Source organism: Mobula hypostoma, chromosome 21, assembly GCF_963921235.1.
Source record: "Mobula hypostoma chromosome 21, sMobHyp1.1, whole genome shotgun sequence".
NCBI classification, from domain to species: Eukaryota; Metazoa; Chordata; class Chondrichthyes; order Myliobatiformes; family Myliobatidae; genus Mobula; species Mobula hypostoma.
Window position 1 is genome coordinate 6,767,487 of NC_086117.1, and position 12,610 is coordinate 6,780,096.

The 12,610-nt window shown below is 45.1% G+C and overlaps 1 protein-coding gene across 9 annotated transcripts in view; it reads left to right on the forward strand.

Annotated features, from left to right (window-relative positions):
- Positions 1-12,610, forward strand: part of LOC134359764 (serine/threonine-protein kinase Nek6-like) — a 176,494-nt gene that overhangs the window by 114,609 nt on the left and 49,275 nt on the right. For all 9 annotated transcript variants that reach the window (XM_063073375.1, XM_063073367.1, XM_063073371.1 and 6 more), the window contains exon 7: positions 409-516. In XM_063073375.1, coding sequence (XP_062929445.1) covers positions 409-516 — 108 coding nt within the window. The remainder of the gene's footprint in view (positions 1-408; positions 517-12,610) is intronic.

The window sequence follows — 12,610 nt, forward strand, 5'->3', positions numbered from 1 at the left end:
GCCATTCAGCTTATTGTGTTATTCCATCATGGCTGATTTATTATCCCTCTCAACCCCATTCTTCTGCCCACTCCTCGTAACCTTTGACGTCCAGATTAAACAATAACCTATCAACCTCTGCATTAAATATACAGTTACCCAATGACTTGGCCTCCACTGCTGTCTGTGGAAATAAATTCCACAGATTCACCACCCTCTGGCTAAAGACACTGCCTGACCTACTGAGTTCCTCTAGCATTTTGTGTGTGTTGTATAAAATGATACAATACCTCTGCCAAAAACCTTTTGACCTTCTACCCCCAACATACGGAAACATCAGTGTGAAGCACACGTGGGAGGGGGCAGAGGGTGTTTGGCTGAGAGCAATCTTCCATTTGTTATTGATCAGATCCATGTCTCTGTACCCAGACATCAAGCCGGCAAATGTGTTCATCACAGCAACGGGAGCGGTGAAGCTCGGTGACCTCGGTCTCGGCCGGTTCTTCAGCTCCAAGACCACAGCTGCACACTCCTTAGGTAAGACTCATCTACTGGAAACTGCAGCCCACACCAAACCATTCACCACAGTTTCCACATTCTGGTGGCTCTCTGGTTCAAGGAAGTCAGCAGGTCGGTCAGCATCTATGGAGGGGAGTAAATAGTTGATGTTTCAGGCAAAGACCATTCATCAGGACTGGAAAGGAAGGAGGAAGAAGCCAGAACAACAAGTTGGGGAAGGGGAAGGAGAACAAGCTGGCAGGTGATAAGTGAGACCAGGTGAGGGGGGACTTGGGTGGGATGGGGGTCAATGTTTTACTCCCCTCCATAGTTCCTGCTTGACTTGCTGAGTTTCTCCAGCAATTTGTGTGTGTTGATCAAAACTTTCAGCATCTGCAGAATCTCTTGTGTCCAGAGATACTTCTGTTCTTCAGAACTTGAAGGTAATACAACTTCTCACGCTTGCTGGCATTGCCTTATTGGATAGATATTGGACTCATGTTGTGGCCTAGGACCTGTAGAAAAGAGAAGGATAAAGATAAGCTTTATTTGTCAGATGTGCATCAAAACATAGTGTGAAATGTGTTGTTTGTGTCTGTGACCAACACAGTCCAAGGATGTGCTGGGGCCAGCCGCAAGTGTCACCATGCTTCCTGCACCAACATGGCATGCCCACAACTTTCTAACCCTAAGCTGTATGTCTTTGGAATGTGGGAGGAAACTGGAGCACGTGGAGGAAACCCACCCCGTCACAGGGAGAGTGTGCAAACTCCTTGCAGACTGGCAGGAATTGAACCCCGATCACTGGCACTGCAAAGTGTTACACTAACCGCTACACCACTGTGCTGCAGATTCCGGTGTCTCTCTGGTTGTGTTGTTGCTGATGGGACTGAAGGGTGAGGTAAATTCTTGCACAGGGATGTTGGTTGCTAGGACCGGCCTGGAATTTTAGTTACCCATGACACAAGGGATTCTGCAGATGTTGGAAATCTTGACCAACAGGGGAATAAGCAATCTATGTTTTGGGCCGAGACTCTCCATCAGGACTGGAAAGGGAGGGGGCAGAAGCCAGAATGAGAAGGTGGGGAGAGGGGGGAGTGTACAAACTGGCAGGTGACAGGTGAAGCCAGGTGGCTGGGTAGGAGAGGGGGGATGAAGTGAAAAGCCGGGAGGTGATAGGTGGTAGATGTAAAGGGCTGATGAAGAAGGAAGCTGACAGGAGAATGGACCATGGGAGAGAGGGAAGGAAGAAGAGAGGAGGTTCTCCTCTTGAAGGGTCTTGGCCCAAAATGTCGACTGTTCATTCATTTCCACAGATGCTGCCTGACCTGCTGAGTTCCTCCAGCATTTTGTGTGTGTTGGTTCATTATCAATGGGTCAAAGAACAGTTCAGAGTGGACCAGACTGGTGAAGCCTGGAATCATTTCTGGGTTGTTAAACACTGACAATAGACACTGCTAAGCCCAGTTCAGTTTCAAAATCAAAGTTGTGTTTATAATCAACATACATCAAAGTTGCTGGTGAACGCAGCAGGCCAAGCAGCATCTATAGGAAGAGGTGCAGTCGACGTTTCAGGCCGAGACCCTTCGTCAGGACAAAGGGTCTCTGCCTGAAACGTCGACTGCACCTCTTCCTATAGATGCTGCTTGGCCTGCTGCGTTCACCAGCAACTTTGATGTATGTTGCTTGAATTTCCAGCATCTGCAGAATTCCTGTTGTTTGTGTTTATAATCGTCTGCGCAAGTCCACATATGCACAGGTGCAATGAGAACCTCACTTGCAGCAGCATTGCAGGCAATATTCCCTCTATATCTTTTTAGAGCTGTGCAGACCAGCCATTCCTCTGAGCAGGGAACTTTTATGTGGCTCGAAAACTGCACGGCACTTTAAAGTTAACATTATATAAATGGAAATTCCAGCTGCACGGCAGCAAAGGCTATGTGCGTGGGAGCATTTCAGTTATTGCGTGGCCGCACACCCACGCAACTTAGAGGGAACAGTGATCACAGGCACGTGGCATCAGACTTACTTACTGGCCACTACGCTGTTGGCGTTTAGGGCAGCAATGAAGCTCCTCCATCTCTGGTGGTGTTCCGGGCTTCCTTCATCGTGTCAGTAGCTTCCTCTTGGTTTTCACTACAGTCAGTCATGCAAGTCCCAGGTAGAGACTCAATAATACTGTCACACTCAGTTGTAGAAGGATTCTTCAGTGTTGTTTCCATAACAGTTTTCTTTTACCAATCAAGGAAGTTAGCCCTGCATTGAACTCCCAAACCTGAGAATCATACATTGTGTCAGAGACACAGGATAAACATAAATTATAGACGGTTTTTACAAGAATTTTCTTTCTAATTCTTTTCTGAACTAGAATAAAAAAAGTTGATTTTAATGCAAAGTGATCAAAATAGTCACAGTGTTGTATTGATTGGACTTCTGTTGATTGCTTTTACGAACTGAGTGGTTGAAGGGAAGTAGCTGTTCATGAACCTGGCGGTGTAGGATTTTAGGGTTCTGTACCTCCTTCCCAATGGGAGCTGTGAGAAGATGGCATGGCGCAGATGGTGGAGGTCTTTGACGATGGATGTTGCCTTTTTGCGGCAGTGTAGATACCACCGATGGGGGAGGGATGTGCTTGTGATGTATTGGGCAAAGTTCACTACTCTCTGCAGCTTCTTACGTTCCTGCGCATTTGAATTATGAATTTTGTTTCGTTATAATTTCAAGTTTATTGTCATGGGCATATAGAGTGAAGATATAAATGCTACAAAATAAGATTTCTGCAGCAGCAGCGCAGTTCATTACAAATATGACAAGCATAGGTTAACATAAACAAATTAACATAAATTATACATAACTTACACAACAAAATCAACATGATACTAGTTGAGAGAGAGAAAAAGAAATATGGTTTGAGGTGGTATTAGGATTCAGGCTGGTTGAAGAATCTGATGCAGTGGGGAAGACTTTGTTGTTGAACCTTGAGGAGTGGCTCCAGTACCTCCTGATGGCAGCATTGAGAAGGGGCCATGGTCCAGATGTTGTGGGTCCCTGATGATGGATGTCGCCTTCCTGAGACAATCTTTACATTTCACGACCATCATTTGTGGTCTTAACTCTTTAGTACCATGAGTGGGCACGTGGCCAAGTGGTTAAGACATTGGACTAGCTACCTGAAGGTCGTGAGTTCGAGCCCCAGCCAAGGCAACATGTGTTGTGTCCTTGAGCAAGGCACTTAACCACACATTGCTCTGCGACGACACTGGTGCCAAGCTGCATGGGTCCTAATGCCCTTCCCTTGGACAACATCGGTGTCGTGGAGAGGGGAGACTTGCAGCATGGGCAACTGCTGGTCTTCCATACAACCTTGCCCAGGCCTGCGCCCTGGAGAGTGAAGACTTTCCAGGCGCAGATCCATGGTCTCACAAGACTAACGGATGCCATTATTACAATGAAACCATAAGATAAAGGAGCAGAATTATGCCATTTGGCCCACTGAGTCTGCTCCACCATTTCATCACGACTGATCCATTATCCTCTCAGCCCCAGTCTCCTGCCTTCTGCCCATATCCCTTCATGCCCTGGACAATCAAGAATCTATCAACCTCTGCTTTAAATACACTCAGTCAGCAAGGCAACAGCAGCTCAAATAACCACGTGTAACAACAGTGGTGAAGAGCATCTCTGTTTGCACAACACATCTTAACCTTGACGTGGATGGGCTACAGCAGCAGAAGATCGCACTGGGTTCCACCCCTGTACTTAATAACGTGGCCACTGGGTGTATGTCAATGATAATAAGTCTGATTCTGGTTCTAATTTTGATTCAGAATCTACCAAACTGTGGTGGTCTGGACTTAGAACTACAAGGACGTTGCCAGGACTTGAGGACCAGGGTTACAGGGAAAGAATGGATAGATTCCGACTTCATTCCTCTGGAGCGGAGGAGAATAAGGGGAGATTTGATAGAGGTATACAGTAACTCAAATAGCCACATGTTACAACCGTGGAATGCAGAAGAGCATCTCTGAATGCACAACATGTTGAACCTTGAAGTGGATCATTGAAGTCTACAGCAGCAGAAGACCATGAACATACATTCAATGGCCACTTCATTGATAAAGTTAGTTGAGAGTAACATCTATACAACTAGGTGTAAGTATCACCAACAATGTGTACTTGTCGGAACACATGGACATAGACACACACACAACCTATAGACTCACTTTCAAGGATTCTGCAATTTATATTCTCAGCATTATTTATTTATTTATTCATGCACAATTTGTCTTCTGTGTATTGGTTGTTTGTCAGTCTTTGCTTATATGTATTTTTCCATAAATTCATTGTATTTCTTTATTTCCCATAATTTCCTGCAAGAAAATGAATCTCAAAGTAGTATATGCTAATCAACAATTCCAAGGAACTGCTCCATTTGACAAGGTCCTGCACTGGAGATTGGTCAAGAAGGTTCAGTCGCTCAGCATTCAAGTTGAGGTAGTAAATTGGATTGGACATTGGATTTTTGGAAGAAGCCAGAGAGTGGTAGAACGTATTTCCCTTTCTGACTCAAGGCCTGTGACTAGTGGTGCTGGGTCTGTTGTTGTTTGCTATCTATATCAATGCCCTGGATGATAATGTGCCTATATAGATCAACAGATTTGCGGATGACAAGAAGACTGGTGTCATAGTGGATAAGGAGGAAGTCTATCATGGCTTGAAGTGGGATCTGGACCAGCTGGAAAAATGGGCTAAAAAATGGCAGATGCAACTTAATGCAGACAAGTACAAGGTTTTCAACTTCAGTAGGACCAGCCAGGGTAGGTCTTACATAGTGCATGGTAGGAGTGCACTGAGGAGAGTAGTAGAACAAAGGGATCTGGGAATACAAGTCCATAATTCATTGAAAGTGGCATCTCAGGTCATAAAGAAAGCTTTTGGGACATTGGGCTTCATAAGTCAAAACATTGAGTTCAGGAAATGGGATGTTGTGTTGAAGTTGTATAAGACGTTAGTGAGGCTTAATTTGGAGTATTGTGTGCAGTTTAGGTCACCTACCAACAGGAGAGATATAAACAAGCTTGAGAGAGAGCAAGGATGTTACTGGGACTGGAGGACCTGAGTTAAATGGAAAGTTTGAATAGTTTAGGACCTTATTCCTTAGAGAGTAAAAGATTGAGAGGAAACTTGATAGAGATATCCAAAATTATGAGTGGTGTAGATAGGATAAATGCAAGCAGGCTTTTTCCACTGAGGCTGAGTGGGTCTACAACTAGAGGTCATGGGTTAAGGGTGGAAGATGAAAACTTTATGGGGAAGATAAGGGGCAACTTCTTCACTCAGAGGGTCGTACGAGAGTGGAGCAAGCTGCCAGTGCAAGTGGTGCATGGGAATTCAATCCGAATGTGTAAGAGAAGTTTGGATGGGTACATGGATGGTAGGGGTATGGAGGGCTGTGGTCCCAGTGCAGGTTGATGGGACTAGGCAGTTTAAGTGGCTCAGCACAGACTAGATGGGCCAAAGGGCCTGTTTCAGTGTTGTTCTTTTCTATGACTGCTCACCACCAACATGTATGTCTTCAGCTCCTGGGCCTTTGATAGACCAGGGGCTGTGGGGATCTACAAGGGAGGAGGGGGTGAGTCATTGAGTCACAGAAGAGATGCAACGTACAAAAAGGCTCTTACGCCCATTGAGTCCACACTAACCATCAAGCTCAGTAATGCTGAGGCTTCATAAGGCATTGGTCAGACCGCACTTGCCGTATTGTGAGCAATTTTCGGCCCCCTATCTAAGAAAAGATGTGCTGGCAATAGAGAGGATACAGAGGAGGTTCACAAGTATGATTCTGGAAATGAAAAGGTTAACATATGAGGAATGTTTGATATCTCTAGGCCTGAACTTGCTGGAGTTTAGGTTAATGAGGAGGGGGTGATCTCATTGAAACCTATTGAATATTAAAAGACCTTGATAGAGTGGATGTGGAGAGGATATTACCTATGGTGGAAGAGTCTAGCTCCGGAGGGGACAAACTCAGAATAGAGTGACATCCATTTAGAGCAGAGAGGGGGAGGAATTTCTTTAGCCAAGGGGGTAGTGAATCTGAAATTCATTGCCACAGATGGCTGTGGAGGCTAAGTCATTGGCTACATTTAAAGAGGAGGTTGATAGGTCCTTGATTAGTAAGAATGTCAAAGGTTATGGGGAGACGGCAGGAAAATGGGGTTGAAAAAGATAATAAATCAGCTATGATGGAATGGCGGAGCAGACTCGATGGGCTGAATGGCCTAATTCTGTTCCTATGTCTTATGGTCACCTCTAGCTCTAATCCCACCTATTAAATTTCACACCCCCTATTCCCATCGCTCCCCCCAATTCTACCACTCACCTACACTTGGGGCCAGGGTGGGGGAACGCACGGTGGTTAATTAACCTATGGGTGTAATAGCCACAATTGTTTCCTCAGGGCAGGGGAGTCCAAAACTAGATGGTGTAGGTTTAAGGTGAGATCAGTGAGATCGGTCCCTCAGACTTCCCACCTCTCCCTCTATTCCGTCATGACATTCCTTTAAAGGTGCCTCTTTCTACTGGCTTTGATCACCTTGGGGCTCAGTGCTCTGGCAGACTTCCCTGGGATGCTCACATCAAAGGCGCTATATGAATGCACGTAGTTGTTGCGGTAAATTACCCCTGTGGGTTGAAAATCCCAGCTGCTGCAAAGCCTCATCATGTGCAGTCCGTTAGCACTCTCCCCATATTGCAAATACTTTCAGCATTAGGGCTAACTATGTGTGATATATGTTTTGTGGGTGCAGCGTAGTCTGGAGGAATGTTGTTTCATTTAGTTCTTCATATGTACAGTCAGATAACTATAAACTTGAACTTGGACTTAATGCAAACAAGAGAAAATCTGCAGATGCTGGAAATCTGAGCAACACACACAAGATGCTGGAGGAACTCAGCTGGCCAGGCAGCATCTATGGAAAAGAGTCGATGCTTCGAGCCGAAACTCTTCGGCAGGACCGGAGAGAAAAAAGCTGAGGAGTTGATTTAAAAGGTTGGGGGAGGGGAGAGAGAACCAGCAGGTGAGAGGTGAAACCCGGAGGGGGAGGGAGGAAGTAAAGAGCTGGGAAGTTGATTGGTGAGATGAGGTGAGAGAGGAAAAGGGGGATGGGAAATGGAGAAGGGAGGAGGGTTGGGGGCATTTCCAGAAGTTTGAGAAATCGATGTTCATTCTATCAGGTTGAAGGCTACCCAAATAGAGTATAAGGCATTGTTTCTCCAACCTAAGTGTGGCCTCATCACGACAGTGGAGGAGGCCATGAATGGACATATCGGAATGGGAATGGGAAGTGGAATTGAAATGGGCGGCCACTGGGAGATCCTGCTTGTTCTGGTGGACTTATCCCCACATCAGGTTGTGTGTAGACACAGATATGTGGGCACCAAGTACCACCATATGCCCAGGTTCTACCTGTCACCCTGGCTACGAAGGATGGGTCTGGCCCCACTCCTGCGCAATGCCCCAGTCAGCTGGTCATTGCCGCCATACCTGTCCTTCATAGAAAAGTTCTTCCAGGAGAACGCCTTTGACCACAGGGCCATCAGGCAGTGGTCGGCACGTAATGTCCTGCAGGCACTGCAGGAGAAGGACATGATGGACACAGTGGGGTGTTTCCCTGAGCAGACCATCCAGCTCATCTGGCAAATTGCCTCATCGCCAGATCTCACCAACAGGCACCAAGACCTCACCTGACTGGCGGTGAGAGGGGCCCTCCCAGTCAGATCCCTCCTGTACGCCCGGAACGTTGTCTCCACACCCCGCTGTCCACAGGAGGACTGCAGTGAGGAGGAGTCTGTGACCCACCTCTTTGCACACTGTCAGTTCACAGAGAGGGTGTGGAGGAGGATGGACGGGCTAGTGTCACGTTTCATCCCCAGCAGCTGCGTAACAGAGGACTCTCTGATCTACGGGCTATTCCCGGGGACGCACACGGAGACCAACATCCGGTGCTGCTGGCAGATCATCAACTCGGTGAAAGATGCTCTTTGGTCGGCCCGAAACTTGATGATCTACCAGCACATGGAGATGTCCGTGGGAGAATGCTGCCGACTGGCACATTCTCGGCGGCAGGAGTACGTGCTGAGGGACGCACTGAAACTCGGTGCAGCCACCGCAAGGGCCCGGTGGGGAAGGACCACAGTTTAGGGTTCTTCTCCCGTGGGAGTGGGAGGGGTCAGGTGGCAGGGAGTATACCCCTCAACAATGGTGTGGTAAGGTGAACAACTGGAGTGCCACGTGGGTGGCTAAATGTGTGGAAATGTAAAGCCTGTAATGGAAACATCTGTGAAGGATTGAGAGTCATTGAATGGTTTATTGTACATAATTTTATTTTTGAATAAAGTATATTTTGAAATTTAAAAGACTTATCCTTGCAAGCGGAACAAGTGCTACACCTGTCCCTTCATCTCTTCCATAACTGCCACCCAGGGCCCTAAACAGTCCTTCCAGGTGAGGCGACACTTCACTTGTGAGTCTGGTGGGGTTAGTTACTGTGTTCGGTGCTCCCAGTGTGGCTTCCTGACATAGATTAGGAGATCGTTTCGCTGAGCACCTACACTCCATCCCCCAGAACAAATGGGTCATCCACCACCGGTCTTCCCAATAAACCAATGAACTGAACTTGCTGTATTCGATATTCCCAATGTCAGATGGGATCTTGGGATCACAAGAAAAATGTCCAAGACAATCAGTCGCTGTTGGACTGCACAATGTCTTTCAGATGCTTTGCATGGTCTGCAACAAGTCCAGCTCCTCGGCCAACCCTGCAGTGCCTGTAGTTCTTAATGTCCAGCATCATCTTGTGGTCATAAAAAAGATACTTAAAAAAGACAAAATCAGCTTTGGTTGGTCCAAGAGAGGCTGCAGCGTCCAAGCATGCTGCCAACTATCCAGAGTAGACTAGAATGGCCTGATTCCAGCATCGCATCTGCAGATTTCCCCGTGTTTGCGTGATTCTGCTGCCATGTCTCTTGGTCTTGTGGGCCAGTGCCTTTGTTTGTTGCTCAAGATTTTCAGCATCTGCAGTCTCCTGCATCTGCATTCCCTCTCACAAGCTCCCACTCCCTGTGGCTGAATTGGGCAGTACGGTAGCCCACCTCTCCACCGTGGAACTCTCTACAGTTAGAACGTGATTCAGAAGTTCCTCTTTCAGAATGTGGAGGGTCAGCCTCTGAGGTAACTCCAGGAAGAATCGAGAGACAAACTGTAGGGAAGAATCAAGACTTAGTGAAGATATCTGGGTGAGAATTGAAAGCTATAAGGATAAATGAATAACATTGGATGTATCTTATGGACCCCGTAATGATGATGGTGATTTTACTAAACAACTCTATCAGAATATTAAAAAAGCAAGTTCTGAGGGTGATGTTACGGTTCTGGGTGTCTATAATTTCCCAGATATTGAGAGGGAGAACCCAGTGGCATTGAGTTATTGAATGATTATTTTATGGCCCAGTATATTAATGCACCAATAAGAGAGGAGGCCTGTCTAGATTTGATATTCTGTAATAATCTGGATAGAATTTTGAGTACGGAAGTTGTTAAGCCTTTAGGAACAAGTAATCATAATATTGTTAGCCTTGAATATTTTTGGGAGAGTATTTCAGTAAAAACCAAAACCATTAAATTGAATTTCAGAAAGGCAAAGTTTGTGCAGATGCAGCAAAGACTTCAGAGAGAAACTGGAAGGAGTTGCTTGGCGTTGAGTCAGTTGAGGAAAGAGGGAATCAATTTAAAGAGTTAATATATGCAGTGCAGGGAATGTTCATACAGAAGGTCGGGAGAAGCAACAAAAACAATAGATCAACTAAATGGATGAATAAAGATATACATAAAAAAAATTAAAGAAAAGAGCGATAGAAAGAAAACAGAAAAAATAGTAATGATGTTAACTGTAGAGCAAATCAAAAGATGAGGGCTATAGTTAAGAGAGAAATTCAGATTGCCAAAAGGCAGTTTGAGAAGGATATTGTTGATAATGCTAAGAATGACTCAGAGATTTTTTCAGTACTTTAGTAGTAAAAGAAATGCCAAGGAGGAAGTTAAGTGGGCTGTTAAATTATGCAGAGGAGGACATAGCTGACACTCTTAACTCATATTTTGCTAAAGTATTCACCTGCAGAAATGTTACGAGTAATGCCAGTAAGTGCAGAGAAAGATAAGGTTGTTTTAAGTGACTTAGAGATCTTACAAAGTGAGACTCTGCTTCAGCCGAAAAGGCTGAAAGTTAATAAATCTCCAGGGTCAGACAATATTTTTTGTACTTTCGATGGTACTTAAAGAAGCCCGTAATTATGTATACAAACTCTTAACATACGTGAAACACCCCGATTCCATCGGCTGCGTAAGTCTAGGGAGGACAATCTCTGGCCCCGCCAAACGTGTGAGATTGAGGTGTGAGCCCCCCGAAACCCCGTTTGTGTGGACACTGTGTGATTCGTTACCCTGTTACAAATAATTACCATGAAATAACAAACAGTACACTCCATACATGTAAATGCTTTAGCTTTATATTTCTTGATTTGACTAAAGGGTTCGTAAAGAAAAAGCGAAAAAAGAAAAGGGCCCACTGTGATGAAACAATCTAATGTGCACAAGTTGGAGCTCACGGTTTCCCCTCCTTCGATCTCCCCAGGCCTCATTGAATCATGGCCCCGCTCCGGGTCGAGTCCTACAACCTCTTCTCTCTGACATCTTCTCCCTTCATCTCCTGCTGAACAAAAGACCCAGCTCACCCCGGTGCCAAACACACAACACAAAAACACACTTCCTTCATTAGATCCCTCACATTCCAAAGCACCCGTTATCTCTAACCATCACCCAAACACTGCTTCAACAGAAAGACCATTACGTTAGCAGTGAAACCTTTCACAGGATGGTACATATATTTTTCAGAAGTCATTGGAGACTAGTGATATCCCTAAGGACTGGAAATGGGCCAACGTTGACCCAGTATGTAAGAAGGGTGACTGCACTGGCCCTGGTAACTATGGACCAGTAAGCTTAATGTGTATCGTTGGTAAGATAATGGAAACAATAATAAAGATTGAAATGGAAAAGCAGCTGATAAGAACAGGCACGTTAGCAGAAAGCCAGCATGGGTTCAGAAAGGGGAAATCATGTTTTACTGATATGCTGGAGTTCTACAAAGAGGAAACTAAAATTTATGATAACAATGAAGCGGTTGATATCATTTACTTGGACTTTTATAAGGCTTTCGACAAGGTACCCCATAAGAGGTTAATAATCAAATCACAGGAAATAGGGATTCAGGCTAAGGTGCGTAAATGGGTGCAGAATTGGCTCAAAAACAGAAAATAATGTGTTATGGAGAGAGGATCATTTTCACACCTAGAAGATGTTAAAAGTAAGGTTCTGCAGAGATCAGTTTTGGGGCCACTGCTGTTTCTAATTTACATTAATGATCTGGATAAACACATAACAAATAAACTGGTAATGTTCGCCAATGACACAATATTAGGGGGATGGGCTGATCAGGCATTTAGAATAATTACAGTTAGACCTAAATAAAATGCAGGTGTGGACAAATAAATGGCAGATGAAATTCAATGTAAGTAAATGTAAAGTATTACATATAGGAAGTAGAAATTTTAGATATAAATATACAATGGGGGAACTTGAGTTAGAAAGAGCATTGTATATGCAGGATTTGAGTGTCCTGGTAGACTCACCGCTATCAACATCTGGACAATGCACAGAAGCGATTAGGAAGGCTAATAAAAGTTGGGTTACATAATGCACTCAGTGGAGTTCAAGTCCAGAGATGTTCTCCTTAAGCTGTATAATGGGTTTGTGAGGTCACACCTCGAGTACTGTGTACAACTGCCGGTCTTCCATACAACCTTGCCCAGGCCTGCGCCCTGGAAACCTTCCAAGGCGCAAGTCCGTGGTTTCACGAGACTAACGGATGCCTATTATTTGGTTTCTGTATTGTATGAGGGATGTGAAGGCACTCGAGAGAGTCCAGAGAAGGGTGATTAGACTCATTCCAGGTCTGCAAGTATGAGCTATGAAGAAAAATTGAAAGAATTAAATCTTTTCAGCCTAAGTAGAGAG